We start from the raw sequence: 18,191 nt of genomic DNA, 5'->3' as shown, positions 1-18,191 counted from the left end.
CGGTTTTGTCCTGAAGCTGGTCTTGGGACTGAGAGAGAGTGTAAGAGACACAAGGTCCATCCCGGTATCTAAACTTGGAACACTTAAGCGCTTGCCATGCACCCCCCAATTAGTAGGACAGTTATTATGATCCCGGCACAGCTTCAGAGGGACATTCAGAGGTATGTGTCTCCCACAATTCACCCCAGTCCCACCCAAGTCCAAGAATCCAGGTGTTGACGGCTTGCACCCACAAGTTCAAAATCAGCACAAAAAAACTATTGACATGTTGGATTCAGCCTAATAAATGATTCCTGTCCAAATAATATGCAGTTATAGATGGACTTTCAGAATTCTCTTAAAGACAAAAAATCTATTCATATTGATGAGACTTGGAATAATAGCACAAATTTGACATTGTAAAAACATCTTCTTTTTTTTAAACATTTATATCCTTTTGTGATTTTGAGAAATCCTTAAATCCTTAAAATAAACCGGAAATCAAAAGGATTTCTGAGTGTGTTTTCAGTTCAGTTGCAGTTGAAATAAGGGACTTGACTTTTCCTGACCATTGGGACAGACCCATAGGACCCTATAATGAAGCTGGAATTGATTTTTTGTGATTTGGTGTCACAGTGCCCCTCTGTGGACAAAATACATCACATGCATTTGACCACCCGGGCTCTTGGACTGGACTTCATCGCCATCATTACACCCGTTTCTGTTAATACTGTGTCTTCAGATGGCACAAAGCAGCAGGAAAGTTTCAAGTTAAATGGAAAGACTGCCTAAATTAAGAATTCCAATATATATCCACGGACTCGGGAAGGTTTGTCGATATGTGGGAACATCTCTCTTAAAGCCAGACACAAGAGGAAGTGTCCATTTTGTGATGTCATCAAGTAAGGCTGGAACTGCTCCATAGACAGCAAACAGGAGACCTAGATGTTGTCCTCTGTTGTTTTTTTTACCCAAATGAGCTGATTCTATTTTATGACACGGCTTCGTTGGATCCTCGATTCTGATTGGTCAGTTATTCTACAGTCTGTTGTTTCTGTATAGCAGATCACTGCTGTGAAACACAGCTATGGACAGCTATGGTCGCCGTTCACACACAGGTCAGACACTCTGGAAGACCATTTTAAAATCAATAAAATCACTTGTACATCGATGTTTTCGGTTGAATTATTGATACTTTAGTATGTACCCGTGTAATAAGCGCGATAATGTAGAGAGAGAGGGTCGTTAATGCAAATTGAACCACAACAGCGCTGTGTAGTAAGGTTGTGGCTACACTACTGATGCATTCTGGGATAGGAGAAAAAACGCTGATGGGTTGTTTGCATTTCTTTTAAACCAATTACGGTGGCAGTAGCTCAGACTGTAGGCAATGGGGGTGAGAACCGGAGGGTTGCTGGTTCAAGTCCCCGTACGGACCAAGGCCTGTCGGATTGGTAACTGGAGAGATGCCACTTTGCCTCCCGCCTGGTGCATTTGAGCAAGGCACCCCCCCCAACCGCTCAGGAAGCTGGTCCGGCTGGCAGCCCACTCAATCTGACATTGCTCCCAAAAAATCCCAATCATCTTGAACGCCACATAAAATATTCACAATCCTTAAAGTCTGGCTTTATCCTGGAAATGTACTTCCGTTGTTTCAGACCACCAACAGGGTGAGGAAGACTTGATTCAGCCTATAGTTAACCTTTACCCTCTCGCTCTACATTATCCATTGTGTAGTGTTCCCATTTCCCAAACAGAATATCTAAGACATACTCAAAACAGTCATCTGGGAGCTCTCAGTGTCTGTTACATCCGTCTCAAGTCTAGTCCATGGAGCGGTTGATGACAGCATTCTCGTTTTTGGATTTCAGAGAGTTCTTTATGTTTCTTACAGTTTTGGACTATATTAGACTATTGGAATAACATGTATGAAGTTTGGAAATTGTCAGAGAGAGAGTTTGGGTTTATCTCTGTCAGAACTAAAATATTCCCTCAATAATTGACCTGTACTTTCCACATTTCTTGATGTTTTCAGTGCATAAAAGATGATGAGGGCTAGCTGTGTGAAGATGGGATTCTAGTTTGGCTTAGTGTGAGTTAAATAAAGTTTCATTAACTGTTGATTGCTAATGTTTTTTAGCCGTGGTGTCCAAGCAGTCCGGATGGGACTGTCCTTGCTGTTTAACATGAAGCGTTGCGGTGCATTCTGGTGCAACGGCAGGTTTTCCCCACTGAACAGAGAGAGGAGTGATCTGTTATTTCATCGACTTTGTCTCCATGAGTCGTTAACGGGGTGGATGCGTTGATCAGAAGCCCAGGGTCTTTGTGTAGGGCTTCTGCAGGCAGAGCGAGCCGTGGTGGGGGAGCGGATGGCTGTGGTAGTGTTCGATCACAGCGGACAGGGTGGGGAAGAGGACTTCACTGTCCAGATACACGCAGTCCTCCTGGCAACAAAAAGAAACACGCAAGGTGAAAAGGAGACTTTAATAATAATGTTACATTTAGGGCTGCACAGTGTGTCTTTTTTTCTTCTTTTTTCATTGTCATCCCGATCAACCGGCACAACAAACACACTCCGAAAAGCTGCGGCGTATGGCGATAGACTTCAAAATGTAACTGTGGGGCATTTTATATATAATTTACTGTTCAATTTGTTAGATTAAAAAGAATGTCGGAAATTATTTCCTTTTATTTGTGTTAAATTCAACAAACAATTTGTTGTATTTTAGCAGAATGCTTAAAGCAGCAGAACTGAATACACTTTAATGTGTTCATTTATCGCAAGTAATGTGGTTATTGTGATATTGCATATTTTTCCCATATCGTGCAGCCTTAGTGAAGTTGTCATGTCTGCACATAAATAATTAGAACTTTATACATAAATAAGTCAGAGAGCAGCGGGCCTCTTACCTCTTCAAAGAGTCGGTAGTTTCGGACTTTGCCTATACTGATATCCCACACCACCAGCACCTGAAAACACACCAAATGATATGCTAAATATCAGAACAATAGACTGTCTGGTATAGTATGGTAAATAACCCATAACACCCATAACACTGAAAGAAACAGAGCTTTTATGAAGATAAAAGTTGATACAAGTGTAAGGCATCAGTGAGGTGAATGGAAAGACTGGGATTCTCCCCATGACATAACAACATGCCCATGCTACGTGTGCAGCAAGCATTTTGTTACCAAGTCAAATATTCAAATGACAGTTTTAAGCCAGCTATGTGTTATATCTGGAAGTGAAGTTAATACATTTTGTACACAGACTGCAACTTGTGTTCTTTGTGTGCATAAATCAGAAAGCTGTGCAGTGGTATGTCTGGAGGTGGCTAAGCTTCACATAGCTAATGTTAGCTTACTAGCAGCTAAGTTGTCCTCTCTTTGCTAGACATAGGTTGCTAAAATCCTCCTGAAATGCTTTAATCAGATTTTTTTAGCTAGCTACAGGCAAGCACTTTTCCCGTGTTTCAGCCCTTGCATTTTGTGGCACCGATTGTTTTCCCCTCCCGATGGCGCAGTTTTCAGAATATGACGCTTGCACACTGTCTTTTTACCTTTGATGTTTTGGTTCCTGAGTTCCTGATGCCGTACAGTCCATCCTGTGGGGGGACGGGGCTCTCTTTGAACAACCTGCAGGTACACCCATCACAGGTGACAAGTTATTAGTAGAGACACATACCGTGAAAACGTCATCACATGCTAAATATCATGTCTCTTATTTCTGATTACTTCATCGCTAGTACTGCTGCAAATAAGAAAGACTGCACCAGAATACATATACTACATGTCTACTTTACAAATAAAAAAAATAAATAAATACAATGTTGAAAAATTAATTGCATGCAATACAGCACTAGAGGGCAGGCATGTTTTGCAAAGTAGTAGAGCTGTGGCCTGCTGAAGGAACATTTCAGTTATTAAACTGATATTACAAACAAAAAGTGTATCCATCTTACTTTTCTACGAAGCTGGATTCAGTCGTATCAATGAACACGGAGTCTGGCAGCTGCATCTGCAGATAGAAACACCGGGTTAAACACAATGTGTTTACTGAAGCACTGATATTGGCTCAAATTTAGGTCATTAAGATACTGAGATTTAGAAATGCACAAGATGCAGTTTGAGAAATGTAATTGGTTCTCTCAAAGATTTGTGAAAATGTAATTACAGGTATAAGTCTTTGTGACCTTGTACATTATTTTCTTGTAATGCCACAAGAATTTAATCCAGTCATCTACAGTTTTCAAGCAATTCCGCTGTCGCGGACAAATTTCAACAAAATACAAAAATATACAAAAATATCTTGTGAAATAAGCCAGATTTAACTTAAGTCTTGTAGTCTGCGCACAGAATAACGCATCTATACAGGATGTGTTTGAGAGGCCCGTAGTGAAAGGCTCTCTTACATTCTCGTAGTCATCATCGGACTCGTATCCCCCGCTGTCTTTGGAGTCTCGTTTCATCCTGAACTCCGTGGGCGTCTCGTCTCCAGACGAACGGAAGCTCTGGCCGTCTGGAGATGCTCTTCTGGGGAGAAACCAAAGTCTCAGTGGTGCTGCTTCAACCACATTCACCTTTTGGGTTATACATCTGTTATTTTGTGTTCTTTGAATTCAACTTACTGAAGTGGTGTGCCTGGCTGCTTGGGCTTGGCTGCAGGCAGCTGGGGTTTCAATGTTGGCGGAGGAGGTTTAGGTGCCGCTGGCTTATTTAGTAGTCCAGCTTTAAGTAGAGGAGGGAGTGGAGGGTGGCAAGGCAGTGGGGGGTGACTGGGGGGCGTCTTGTTGAGTGACAGGGCTTCTGACTTCACAGGTTTGAGGTTAGCCCCTCCAATATTTACCTGAGGAGGTAGGCTCAGCTTGCCGCGGGGGTTGCTCATCTCCCGGTGGTGGTTGCTGCACATTGATTGGCTCCCTAAAGCATTAAGGGAGTGGTGGGAGGGACCATTGAGGACCAACCTGCTCTCTAATTGGTCACAGATGGGCAGAGTGGCGGGGGTTTGGACCGATAAGCTCGTCAGAGGCCTCCAGTCTCTCTTATCGTTCCCGGGCCCCCCCACTGATGTCACCCTGCTCGGAAGAGTTTTCTTTGCGTTGGGGGGAGGAGGAGGCGGCGGGGTGGGAGAAATGGACCTGTGCAGGTGGGGGGCAAAGGGGAGCGGAGGGGCCGAGCCTTTGTTGGGGTCCTTCAGTATGGAGGGAGTGGGGACAGAGGGCGGGGTTTTTTTGGGGAGTGGGCAGGTCAGGATTTTGTTTTGAGGCGGGACGGCAGGAGGCGTGCCTTTGTGGAAACCTGGATTGGAGTCTTGACGGAGCTGGGATGCTGCCGGCACTGGGGGAGGGGGGTAGGAGGGGGGCGGCACCAAGGGTCGACCTGAAGAGGTGAAAAAAAAGACTCAGACTTTATTTTGGATAAAGATAATCTATTGCACTCTGATTTTCCTTATATGTCCAACAGCTAATGATAACTTGTAAATTTCCAATTTTTTATAGATTTTCCTTGAAAAATGTGCAGATTGTTAATTTAAGTGGATTTCCTTCCTGTTTTAAAATAAACAAGGTCCACTGGTGGTGATCAGAATGCACTTTAACAACTAATATCAACTAGCATTAATCTTTTAATACATGTTAAATCAATGTTTTTTTTTCCAGTCACACAGCATTTTTGCTAATTGACTTTCATTTCAATTTTAAAATGCATATCAAAAATCAAATCACCACACATTTGTAATAGTCACATAAAGTATCAAATGTGTTTAAAAATATACAAAAATTACCACAATTAAAATATCCAAAAGATGTATAGGGTGTGTTTATATGTACACTTCCAGTTGCTGTATTATCCATTACCAGTATAACCATCCTCTCTTTCACTTCAGCTTGTAGTTCATTTACAGGAAGTCCTAGTTTGTATGACAATGATAAGTAGCGGGGGATGAAGACACTGTGACCTTTGACCTCATCCCTATTAGTTCTCATGTCAGAGAGTCAGATGGTGTGCGTACAGCATGTGTGGTGGGTTGCGTTACCTGTCGATGTCGGCGAATTGTCAGCGTCTGGCTTCAGATAGTCTTCCTCATCGTCATCATCATCATCATCATCCACATAATCTACACACAGAAAGTAGAGATGCCACAGGGTAAGAACACACTGGTAGAACCAGGGGAGGTGTGGGATTTACGCCTTTCTGGTCTATATATTCCTTCCTGTGCCGGATTAATTTTATCCCTGGTGGGTAAAAATGTACTGTAGGTGGGTAAAAATGTATTTGTGAACTCTCTGGCTAGAACGCAATGTAGTTTATGTTGACATCACATTGTGCCATTTCATTTTGAGATTATATACCATTAAATACTACAGTAGTACATAAGTACATAAGTGTTTTGGCATGGCTGGCCAGGTGACACTATTTCCATGGTGTTGGAAGGAGGATTTCATTCTTGCATGTTTTGTTTTGTTGTGCATGATCAAAAAAAACAACCAATTGCACCCTGAGGGTATGTCTTCATTAAGGTGGACTCACCATCTTCTGCGTTATTGAAGGGGTGCTTAATATCCATGGGCTTCTCAATGGTGCCGTAGAAACTGTCGGCATCTGTGTCTAAGTCACTATGGTAACAAAGAAAATGTTATCGTGAATACATAAAGTAAAAATGGTTAACAACATCAAGTATAATTGGATTGTATTGGCCGAATAGGATCATGCCATTTTTTGCAGGTACAGATGTATATGAATAGCCACTATCTTCTAGAGCTGCAAAGATTAATTGGTTAATTGTTAATTATTAAAGTGATTGGCAACTATTTTGATAATCAGTTAATTGGTTTGCGTAACTTTTCAAAAATTCTCTGATACCAGCATCCTGCATGTGAATATTTAGTAGATTCTTCACTTCTCTGTGTCAGTAAACTGAATATCTTTAAGTTGTGGACAAAACCAGACATTTGGGGATGTCATCTAGGGCTTTGGAAAGCAGTAATCCCCATTTTCTTTTTTCTTTCATCATTTTCTGACAATTTATAGACCATAAAACTAATTGATTAATCGAAAAAACAATCGACAGATCGACTATGATCTATTAATTTTTATTGACTATGAAAATAATCATTAGTTTCAGCCTTGCATCCATCATTATAATTGACAAAAGATGACAAGCTGCAATTTTTATTTTTTCTTTTGTTATTCATTATGTTGTTTACTATTCCAATTCAGCTTAATAAAAGCTAACATGTAATACAAAAAGATTTGGCTTTTATTAATTCTATTGGTTTGATCTGTTTGGTTTTATTTAGCTCAACCAATGCCATTAACGCTGGTTATTAAGCTATTTAAAGGCCGATGTTGGCATTTTATCCTACAAAAAAAAACATAATTTACACCACAAAAACAAATACAAACCTTAAAATTAAATTATTTTAGTTATGGGTAGGAAAGTTTTTTGTTATTTCCTGCGAGATCGGCACAGACACTCACTATGATGAAAACTATTGAATGAGCGGCTAATGTTCTGAACAAAAAATCTCCATTCCGTTAGCTTTGTAATCAAAAACAAGCAGCCATTTTATTTGCAGAATGCATTTTTTTTAATGTCATTGTCTGTCATTTGTCATTGTATGAGGCACTGCAGATTTGAGTCACGCATGCGTCACTTTGCAACAAGATAGCTTACATGATGTTAACAAAAGACTTTTGTAATGTCAATACAGTAAAAGAGGACCTACTTAACAAAGTTGGTTCGCTGCCGGTTACAAGTTAGCATCACACACAACAAAGACTGTCAGTTGGATGGCGTTTTGAGCTAACGTTAGCAACCAAACAACAATAGATAGCTAAAATGTTTCTGAAATGACTGCTAGCTTAGCTACAAGCTAGCAATCAAACACAACAAAGGCTGTCACTTGAATGGCGTTTTCAGCTAGCTAACGTTAGCGATCATACATAGCTCAAACGTTTTTTTGAAATGACTGCTAGCTTAGCTAAAAGCTAGCAACCAAACAACAATAGATAGCTAAAAGTTTCTGAAATGATTCCCATCTTCTGTTATTGATTGTAATGAGAAAGGTTTATTATTTCATGGCTTTAAAACGTATCAGAATGACACATTATGCCGTGAAACTGTTTAAATCTGAGCATGCGCGACCCACATCTGCTGGATAAAAGTAGCGTTGGCTAATCTATCGATGAGTTTGCAAAGTTCTCAGTCGTCGTTAAAGTTGAGCTTTTGCACCTCCATTGCATTTTTCTTTTCAGTTCAATTGTGCTTTGGGTCTTATATCGTATATAATTTATGCTTTAATTGTTTTTTAATATCAACATAACTACTTTTCATATATTAAATACTTTCCGCATCACACAGGGTATGACAGTAACAAGTCCACAGTGTGTCATTACCTTGAAATCTGGGACTCTTTTCTGTCGTTATAGTGATCTATCTCCCTTCGCAGGTATCGCATCCATTTCTGCAAAAACAAAATAACAAAACAATAATATCAAGTATCAAGAATTTTGGCATTTGAGAGGACAATGTGTGACTTTAGCCCCTATAGCCTGTGAGCCAATAATAGCTCATATCGGGCTAAAAACACCATTGGAATTAAAATTGAAATTCATTCTATAAGAGGGATCCATACCATGTGTGAAATGGCACTAAAAATAGTAATATTAGTTATTATTAATAATTATCTTACCATTAAAAAGGCATACAAGTTATTTGGAAACTGGAAATGTTGAATTGGCAAGTGTTTAAATTCTGCATTATTGTGAGCTATGCATGCACGCACGCACGCACGCACGCACGCACACACACACACACACACACACACACACACACACACACACAGTACATATGAGTAATACGTGTAGTTGTCCTCACCCTCCTCTCGTCCTCGCTGGCTGCAGAGAAAAACCACGTCCTGTGTTTCTTACTGAAGTGGACGATCTTAAAAGGAAACACATTACTGGACGTTGTCTCCTCTGCTGCTCTCATCACTCTGTGGAAGACGAGATATGTGGGAAGAAATATTTTTATCCATGAAGAGAAATGTGCTAATTTCAACTATCTTTATGAACCTGAAGCCATCCTTGTGTTAGTAAGAAAAGAACCCTAATGAGCTGCTGGTCTGTCCCGTAGAGACCGGTAGTGATACCGATACATTAACTTCTACACCGGTTCCTAATCAATACTTTTTCTATAAAAAAAGATTTCAGCTCCGTTATATCTATGTGATGCACTTTAGGCAAGCCTCTCAAAGTACGACAACACACGTAAGCCCCGAGTGTCTTTGCTTTTTGAAATTCACTCCTTAGTTATTGAAATTTCTTACTGAAAGACATGGCATTTTTCTATGCTCGATGCTATGAAGGCAATTCGTTCAGAATTTGGTACTCAGCCCTACCCGTACAGCTACTATCCCCTGTTGGACATATATGACCCAGTCTGGTGATACAAAGAGTGAATAGTTAATTTATCACTATGACAAATATAAAAGCACTGTGTCAGCAAGTTCTGCTGCTGAACTTTTGTTTTCTAATTTGAGTAGCCTATTTATGGAGTGAGAAGGAGTTCTCATCACATGGTAGTGGAGTGATCAGGCTGTGGAGCCAATAGCAAGACAATCACATCTTACAATCATGATGTGTCACCCTAGTTTTATAGCATTAAATAACTAGTTAAAAACAAGCTTATCCCAAAAATTAGCACTTTAACAAGCGTCAGACAGATGACAGATACAATATTTGTGAATAATCTATTTGAAGTGTACTTTTAGTTTGGCCTATGTCCCATCCGCTAACATAGAGGGGGAGGGATTTATGACCTATACTGCAGCTAGCCAGCAGGGGGCAATCAGGATGTTTTGGCTTCACTTCCACAGTCTATGCACCAATCCCTGGTTGTTATCAATACGCCTATGCTATATTAGTAATTTTGTGCTATGACAGGGTACACAATCATGTATTACTTTCCTACAACAGTACTGATTAAGGACTGTCAGCAGCTGAAGATTTTTCACTGACCTGTTGTAGCCGTTGAGAGAGAACGCCCCCTGTGGTGCGGGAGAGGTGCTGCTCTTAAAGTAGTAAACACAGCACTTATGGATGATGATGTACCTCAGTGGCCCTGTAAGACACACAACAGATATTAGTTTCCATCCATCCACCTGCGTCATGGAATTGAACATGGTTTGACTGAGGTGTAAAAGTTGCTGGCTCAATAACTGTATGCAAAAAAGATAACTGTAGAGTACAATACATTGTCCAATCTTCTGCTTATTGTGTCCACCCACACTTAATATTTTCAACATAAACTCACATTTCATAAGGCTGAACTGGCTGCCTCCCTTCTTGTGGAGGTATCCTGAAGTGGAAACTCCTCCCGGCATGGTGAGGAGGTTCTGAGCCCCGATGGCTCGCATCGGCACCGGCCAGCACATCTCTGGAGATGACATGGTTCTATGAGAGAGGAAGACGGAGGCAAAATTGTTATCATAATTGCATCACTGTGTGACAGATCATCTCAGGAGTCGCACAAGATCATGGAAATGTAGGCTTGAATCCCGGCAGAAACAACAGAAACTCTTTTCTTGTGATTAAGTTTGTTTTTGTGGATAAAAGAATCCAGAATCCAAGAATTTAAACCCACAAGCACTGTGTTGCCAAATTTGCTTCCCAACCAGCTAAGCTTTCAGGTATCTGGGATACATTTTATTTAAATAAGTGGAGTAGTTCCTAAAAAAAGAAGTCAAAACCTTAATAAGCCCTATCTTACAATGCGTTTTAAAATATGTATCTAAACCTAGATTGGGGTTAGCAGTAAAAAAATGTAGTGTTCCTCAGTCTCCTGTAAGATTTAAATATAAAAAGTATAAACTCAATACAAAAAACTCTTCAAAACACAGTATTAGTGTCCTTATAGGGGGGCATTTGTAATCCCTGTGTGCTACTGTTACCTTTAATTTACAAAAAACAGATGCTTCACTAGACAACTAGTGTCATTGGTACATTGGTATCAATACAACTTTGATATCATTTATACATAGTCCTATGTGATATCTTGGCCTTCAACCTCACACTTAGTTCTGGCACCCCACAAGGCTGCGTGCTGAGCCCAGTACTGTTCTCAATGTATACACATGATGACTGTACAGCAAGCCATACCTCCAACTCTGTTATTAAATTTGGTGGGTAAACAAGGTTCAGAAACTGGAACAATCAAGTACAAAACCCCCCCACAATAACTCATCCTAGAGTTCAGGAAGTGCAGAGCTGATCCCCCTCCCATCTCCAGAAATGGAGACTGTGTGGAAACAGTTAACAGTTTTGAAATTCCTGGGAATCCACAGGAGATATCAGGAGATATCTCTCCTGGTCTCCCAACACCACAGCTGCTGTCAAAAAGGCACAGCAGCGTCTGTCAGTTATGTGGAAAGCTGCTGGCAGCCTCCTGCCACGCTGCAATAGAGAACATCACAACATACTGCCTCTCAGCGTGGTATGCTGGCTGCTCAGCAGCACACAAAAAAGCATTTCAGGGTTTCATCAACACTGCCCTTGCCCCTCACTCCAGGACATTTCTAACTCCCGGTACCTTTCCAAAGCAAAACACAGTCTCTGCATCTACCCCTTCCTAACTAATGAGGAGCAGGGACTATGGCTGCTATAGTCCGGTGCATGGGGTTCTCCAGTTGTAATGCCAGTACCTAAGTAAAGAGAAGGGTAGTCTGTGTCTTTGACGTTCACTCTTTTGCATCTGTTGCCTGGGCTTTTTTTGTGTTGGCGTTCTAACCTCTGGTGGATTCCTGAGGACTATGGTTAACTACTCCTCAGATTAATGCAGGGTAAATCCAGACAGCTAGCTAGACCAGAGTTTCTCAAACCTTTTTATAGATATAAATAGATAGATAGATAGATAGATAGATAGATAGATAGATAGATAGATAGATAGATAGATAGATATATAGATAGATAGAATATTAGATTGATAGCCTTAATTATTAGGCTCACAGTCCATAAAAAATAACAACAACAACAAAAAAGATACCGATACACAAGATAGACACCAATTAAATTAGGCAGCTATACCAGTAATCCCATAAGGGTGACTGGTATCGCAAAGCACAGAACCACTGGTCAATCAGATGTGAAACGACAGAGTTGCAAGAAGAATTTAAGCGACCGATACATTTAAACATTAAATTCCTCAGTAAAGCAGAGAATGTAATAACTCCAGCTTGACAGGACAATTCACTTGCACTACACCACCAAATGTACACATATAATACTAGCCCCTGACCAGCGCAAAACATTTTTGGTAGAAAAAAGTCTACATACAGTAGAGAGGTAAATACAGCGACAGCAGTGATAGGTACACGTACCCACATTTAAGAAACACTGAGCTAGACTATCTGTCCAATCTAAGTTTTCTCTTGCACAACTAAAACAACTTTTGAACGTTCCACCAAAACTAGTTCCTTACGAGGCTGTTTTGCAGAGGCACTGTTGCTCTATCTGGTGCCTAACCCCGCCCAACACAATTGTGATTGGTCTAAAGAAATGCCAATAAACCAGAGCATGTTTTTCTCCCATCCCGGAATGCTGTGTGGACTAGCCAGACCCTCCTCCGTAGCTACCCAGTGAGTGGAGTAAAGCAAGACTAAGGGAAGGGTTATGGCAGGAGTTTCTATGCATGTCTTTATGATGAGAGGAAACCAGAGTACCCGGAGGAAACCCACAGAAACCCGGGGAAAAGAGGCACACTCCACACAGAATGACCCTGCACTGTCCAGGCATCCATCCTCGTGATATACAGTTCATGGATGATACACTCATCAGGGGTTTGAACTGTATGGGGTGTGCAGTAGTGTAAGAAGTATTCAGATCCTGTACAACACTGCAAAATACTCCGTTAAAAGTCCTGCATTGAAAATATTACTTAAAGTGCCCATATTCTGCTCATTTTCAGGTCCATAATTGTATTTTGAGGTTGTACCAGAATAGGTTTACATGGTTTCATTTCCAAAAAACACCATATTTGTGTTGTATTGCACATTGCTGCAGATCCTGTTTTCACCCTGTGTGTTTGGGTCTCCGTTTTAGCTCCAGAGTGAGACATCCTACTTCTATACTATCTTTGATGGTAGCTGCACAAGGTCAGTAGCTCGGTAAGATCCCATCAGCTAGATAACTCTTTCTCGAAGCTTTGGTCAGTCCAAGGCAGGATTAGCTGGGAGACTTTTCTAGACCAGGGCCACTTGTGGAATACCTGCACAACAGGGACAGGAAGAAGTTCTTTTGGAGATTATGGTCGACTAATGTGTGTTGTAGCAGTGTTTTGCCCTTGAGAATGAGCTAGCATGCTACGGTTAGCCACCTCGTCTCGGCTTGTGATGTAGAAAGCCGTGCAGATGTTGAACAGCTCACCCAAAACACCATGGATAGTTTTCCAAGTTTTGATGCGTGTGGAAGCACCAGAAATACAAAATAACACCCCAAATCACAGAACAGGGGATTTTTGTAACAGGAAACAATCCAAACATCACATTTAGTATACTACATGTGTACATGTAAAGTAACTAAAGCTATCAGATGAATGTAGTGGAGTTAAAAGTACAATATTTCTCTCTGAAATGTAATGGAATTAAAGCAGAAAATGGCATTAAAAAGTGGTACCTCAAAACTGTACTTAAGTACAGTACTTGAGTAAATGTACTTAGTTACATTCCACCACTGGGTGTGTGTATTCACTCCACATCATCATGCTTATCATGAACACAAAGTTGCATGCAGTTGAGTTTCCAAAATTCCAGTTGTCATCATCAGAAATGGATACAGTTATTAGACGGATGGACAACCAGAACCACAAAAGGATTCATTGGCTGATGCTGTGGCCAGTAACAGTCCTCCTGACCTGCTCAGGCGTTGCCTACCTCCTGTTGAGCCTCCTGTTGATGCTCTGAGCAGCCGCGCTGTCCCTCAACAGGCCGACTGCGGAGGCCAACACGGTGGACCCTAACTCCGGCAGCATGTCCAAGACAGAGACGCCCGACAGACAGCCGGCTGGACTCGAACGCCTCTCTCTGTCCTCTGTGAGTTCACTGTTGCGTCTCATCAGATCCAAACTGAGAGGGTTTTGTCTGGCTGCTTTTCTGCCTCCTCTGATCACACTCCCTTTTCATGTCTCTCTCTGATGATCTCTCTTTCTCTCTCTCGCTCTCTCTCTCTGGCTGCCTTTGATGATGTTTATCTCCCTTGTCCTCCATGCACACAGCACACATTTAAATGGAGAGTGTGCAGCCTACTTAGGCTTTCAAGGCTTTGTGTGTGTGTGTGTGTGTGTGTGTGTGTGAGAGAGTGTGTGATGGAGATAGCAGTAGTCAACATAAACATCAAGTGAAGTTCTTCATCCTCTAATGTGTTTATGTGTAACTTCCAGTCTATCAACAGCATCTGCTGACCTCAGAAGGAGAAGGGAGGGTGTGTATGTGTGTGTGTGTGTGTCTGTGTGTGTGTGTGTGTGTGTTTGTGTGTGTGTGTGTGTGTGTGTGTGTGTGCATGCGCTTAGAAATAATGAACTCAATATTTACCAGGACATATTGCCAAAATCCACTCAATTTCACTGAGATAAAGCCCTGCAGGCGGTTGACTACTCAGTGTACTGGAAGTAATCTGCCTCTCCACCTGCTGTGTGTGTGAAGGGACGTTGACATGCAGTGAGTGGCAGCTTGTTAGCTTTCTATCTGACAATTAAAGAGCTGCTATGATTGATGATGCCATTTCTTTGACTCCTTTTTTTGTTGGTTGTTCGTTTCCGCCGGCCTCTTTACCCCAATAATGTGCCGCCACATTTTTAGCTAAAAGCCAATGAAATGGTGGACTTTGTTGAAATGTAAAAGAACATCAAGAAGCCTGAAATTAACACCCGACCACATGCCAAATGCAGGTGAATTTAGAAATATGCAGGTACATTGTTAATCTAGCTTCCACACTGGTAAAGAGACTGATTGAAACAAATAACTAACAAAAAGATGAGCATGAGTCAAAGAAATGTATAAGGAGACATTTGAATATAAAGTGGACAATTGGCAAACGGCAAGGTTGGCGAGGGGCTGATTTATGACATCAGTACAGAACAAATGTACGGCAGTGACGGACTCGGAGAAAGCAAAGTCAAATCCTGTCGTAATCGAGACTAAAAACTTAAAAATGGAAGCAATTAAGGACCAGGAGTCATCAGAAAGCCCGCTACACACGATAAGTTGTAAACAACCAAAGCGGCGAAATTCAGCGCGCAATTCAATCATACACTTTCATTTTAAAGCTATAGTGCGTAGTTTCTGTCTCCCCCATGAGGAATTCCATGTAATGACAACAACACTGTCGGTGTGTCCACATGCCACAAGCAGCTGCTAGTAGCCAAGGAGGACACGGAGGATAAAAAAAACATGATGAGCTCTTCAGAAGGGGTCCTTATCTTCACTGAGCCATACTGAGAAATCCAGAGAGAGTTGTGTGGAGCTGATAGTCTTAATTAGTCTTATTTAGTCGTATTTAGTCTTATTTAGTCTTATTTAGTCGTATTTAGTCGTATTTAGTCTGTTTTAGTCTTATTTAGTTGCATTAGCAACTCATCTGGCAATGGCTTGAATGTGATAAACGTTCAATAATATAAAAAAGTTGCGCGCTATAGCTTTAAATTTTACCTTTAGTAACCCTGTTAGCAAAAAAAGCGATGTTGAGTCGGGCTTGAAGAATTAAAAAAGAAACATAAAGAGAGAAAAAAAGAAGGAGGGAGTGAGAAGGGAAAGCTGATTTAAAAAAAATTGAGGCAAAAAAACATCCTGACACAATAAATAACTAGGGTGGAGCTGCTGCTAGTTTCTAACAGTGGGTGCCCTGTGGTTCGTGTGTGTGTGTGTGTGTGTGTAAGGACTCAAAGGTTATCATGCGGTTTGTTTACTGATAAAACACACACACTCACACACACACACTTAAGTTACATGTATGAATTTTAGCCATATCTCTGGTAGACTCAGTGACCTCTCATAGGATTTTCGGTCATAGACAATCTGTCATAATGTCACTGAGTTTTTAGTCACAGACTAACCAGCAAGTGCACACGCACGCACACACACACACACACACACACACACACACACACACACACACACACACACACACACACACACACACACACACACACACACACACACACACACACACACACACACACACACACAGACACACACACAATCACATAATAACTCATGATATTACTGAGTTTTTAGTCACAGACTAACCAGCAAGTGCACACGCACGCACACGCACACACACACACACACACACACACACACACAATCACATAATAACTCATGATATCACTGAGGTTTTAGTCACAGACTAACCAGCAAACGCAGGCCACAACACACACATACAAACACACACACACACACACACAGATAGACTGTGTCTTTTTTGCAGTTAAGGAAACCTCACCCAGTCTGAGTGAGGACAAAGTTCCCCTAGCTGCTTATCAGCGACGCAAGGATTTCCTGGAGTCGTCATTCAGCTCCAGCAGAGCACACACACACAGCTAGCAGAACACACTGAAGCTACATGAATCCACTCTGAGTGCACTCAGCATTTTCCTCTTTTGTAGAGGAAGTGGCCTGCAACTCTATACATTTAAGCATCAGTCCTTTTTCCACAGATAGAGGAAAAAGTTACTCTGATAGTTGTAAAGTTGTGACTATCCAAAGAAAATGTTGAATTCAATGTGATACTCTAACACCCAAAGTGTTCTCCGCGCTTTGTTGTAGTTTTATTCAAGTTTCACACTGAACTTTTGGGGAAATAAAAGAAAGATTTTGTCACTTCTTTTCCCAAAATAAGAATGCAAAAGTAGCAAATGAAAGAAAATCAGCATAGAGGCTACAGAAAAGGGGATTCTGTGATCGATAAATGAATGAATGAATGAAGATGAGTGACTTTCTCCACTCAGAGGAAATAATCGATGAAATGGTGAAATACAAACTTTCTATGTCAGTGAGGTTACAGAACACAGTGTGTCGATGTCGTACTTCTATAGGTTTTCTAGTCTTAACGACTACTCAAAGCGCTTTTTACAATTTACAGGAAACATTCACCATTCACACACTGTGGGTGAAGCTGCCGTACAAGGTGCCACCTGCTCATCAGATACACACTCACACACATTCACACTCCGATGCGCAGCAACTCGGGGTTCAGTGTCTTGCACAAGGACACTTCAACATGGGACTGCAGGGCCAAGAATCGAACCACCAACCCTCCAATTGGCAGGCAACCGCTCTACCACTGAGCCACAGCCGCCCTAAAAGGGCATTGATGCTTTGAACCCTCCGACCCCAGTAGATTATCTGAACTTCCTCTATTCTGCAGAGGTTCATGAGCCAGGGATGCTAATCAGAGTTGGTCAGGAGCGGAAGCACAGGAGCTGCACACATACCAGGCTCATTCAAACATGTTTCCTTCCTGGACACACACTCACACACACACACACACACACACATGCACCTTCATATTTGTGTTTTCAAGCTATTATGTGATGTTGAGTCCATTTTATGGAAAAGCTAGTTTAGTGGCTGTGGAGCAGATACAACTAAATATAACAGGATCAGGATAAAAACGTTTTAAATTGTAGATGACTGACAGGTGTTGGGGTGGGAATTCAACCAAGGGCATAATCCTCTGGGTTTTTAACCCTTGCGTTGTCCTCCCAGGTCAACATTTTCATTACTTTTTACCCTTTTTTTGACATTTGAAATTTTCAACGCATTATTTTTTGTTTTCATTTCACTAACACCACCTTAACACCACTAGTTTTACTCTACTTTTTGGAATCCATGGTCAATAACCCTCATTTTTATAGAATTATATTTAATATTTGAGCTAATAAAGCAGAAATTATCAATTATTTTGACTAATAGTTCAAGATTAAAGATCAGAGGAGCATATGTTGCGTGGATGAGTTTTGTCAAGATGCTGATTTGAAACCATTTCAAATTACACCTGAAATCCAGTGAAAGTGATTAATTGTATTTGCAAAGAGCGTTGCAGGGAATCCATCCTTTTTTCTGGTAATTTTGGAAAACTTCGTTTGGACAGATAGTCTAGCTAGCTGTCTGGATTTACCCTGCAGAGATCTGAGGACCAGGTAACCATAGTCCTCAGAT

General features: G+C 41.2%; 1 protein-coding gene across 5 annotated transcripts in view; it reads right to left on the bottom strand.

The window, feature by feature from the left end:
- sh3bp2 (SH3-domain binding protein 2) overlaps positions 1–18,191 on the bottom strand; it is a 48,466-nt gene that overhangs the window by 14,864 nt on the left and 15,411 nt on the right. For 2 of the 5 annotated variants that reach the window (XM_034896288.1, XM_034896287.1), the window contains exons 2-13: positions 10,295–10,434; positions 10,000–10,102; positions 8,858–8,975; positions 8,377–8,444; positions 6,508–6,593; positions 6,014–6,094; positions 4,608–5,358; positions 4,392–4,512; positions 3,942–3,997; positions 3,540–3,615; positions 2,890–2,949; positions 2,103–2,423 (exon numbers count right to left, since the gene is read on the bottom strand). In XM_034896288.1, coding sequence (XP_034752179.1) covers positions 2,286–2,423; positions 2,890–2,949; positions 3,540–3,615; positions 3,942–3,997; positions 4,392–4,512; positions 4,608–5,358; positions 6,014–6,094; positions 6,508–6,593; positions 8,377–8,444; positions 8,858–8,975; positions 10,000–10,102; positions 10,295–10,430 — 1,794 coding nt within the window. In that variant the 5' untranslated portion in view covers positions 10,431–10,434 and the 3' untranslated portion in view covers positions 2,103–2,285. Of the gene's footprint in view, positions 1–2,101; positions 2,424–2,889; positions 2,950–3,539; positions 3,616–3,941; positions 3,998–4,391; positions 4,513–4,607; positions 5,359–6,013; positions 6,095–6,507; positions 6,594–8,376; positions 8,445–8,857; positions 8,976–9,999; positions 10,103–10,294; positions 10,435–13,907; positions 14,247–18,191 lie in introns of those variants that run through there. The other 3 variants (XR_004659906.1, XM_034896286.1, XM_034896285.1) reach the window with 3 other exon arrangements.

This window comes from Etheostoma cragini, chromosome 16 (assembly GCF_013103735.1).
Source record: "Etheostoma cragini isolate CJK2018 chromosome 16, CSU_Ecrag_1.0, whole genome shotgun sequence".
Taxonomy (NCBI): Eukaryota; Metazoa; Chordata; class Actinopteri; order Perciformes; family Percidae; genus Etheostoma; species Etheostoma cragini.
Note: the sequence above shows the minus strand (reverse complement) of the source record. Positions and strands in the feature narration are given on the sequence as shown.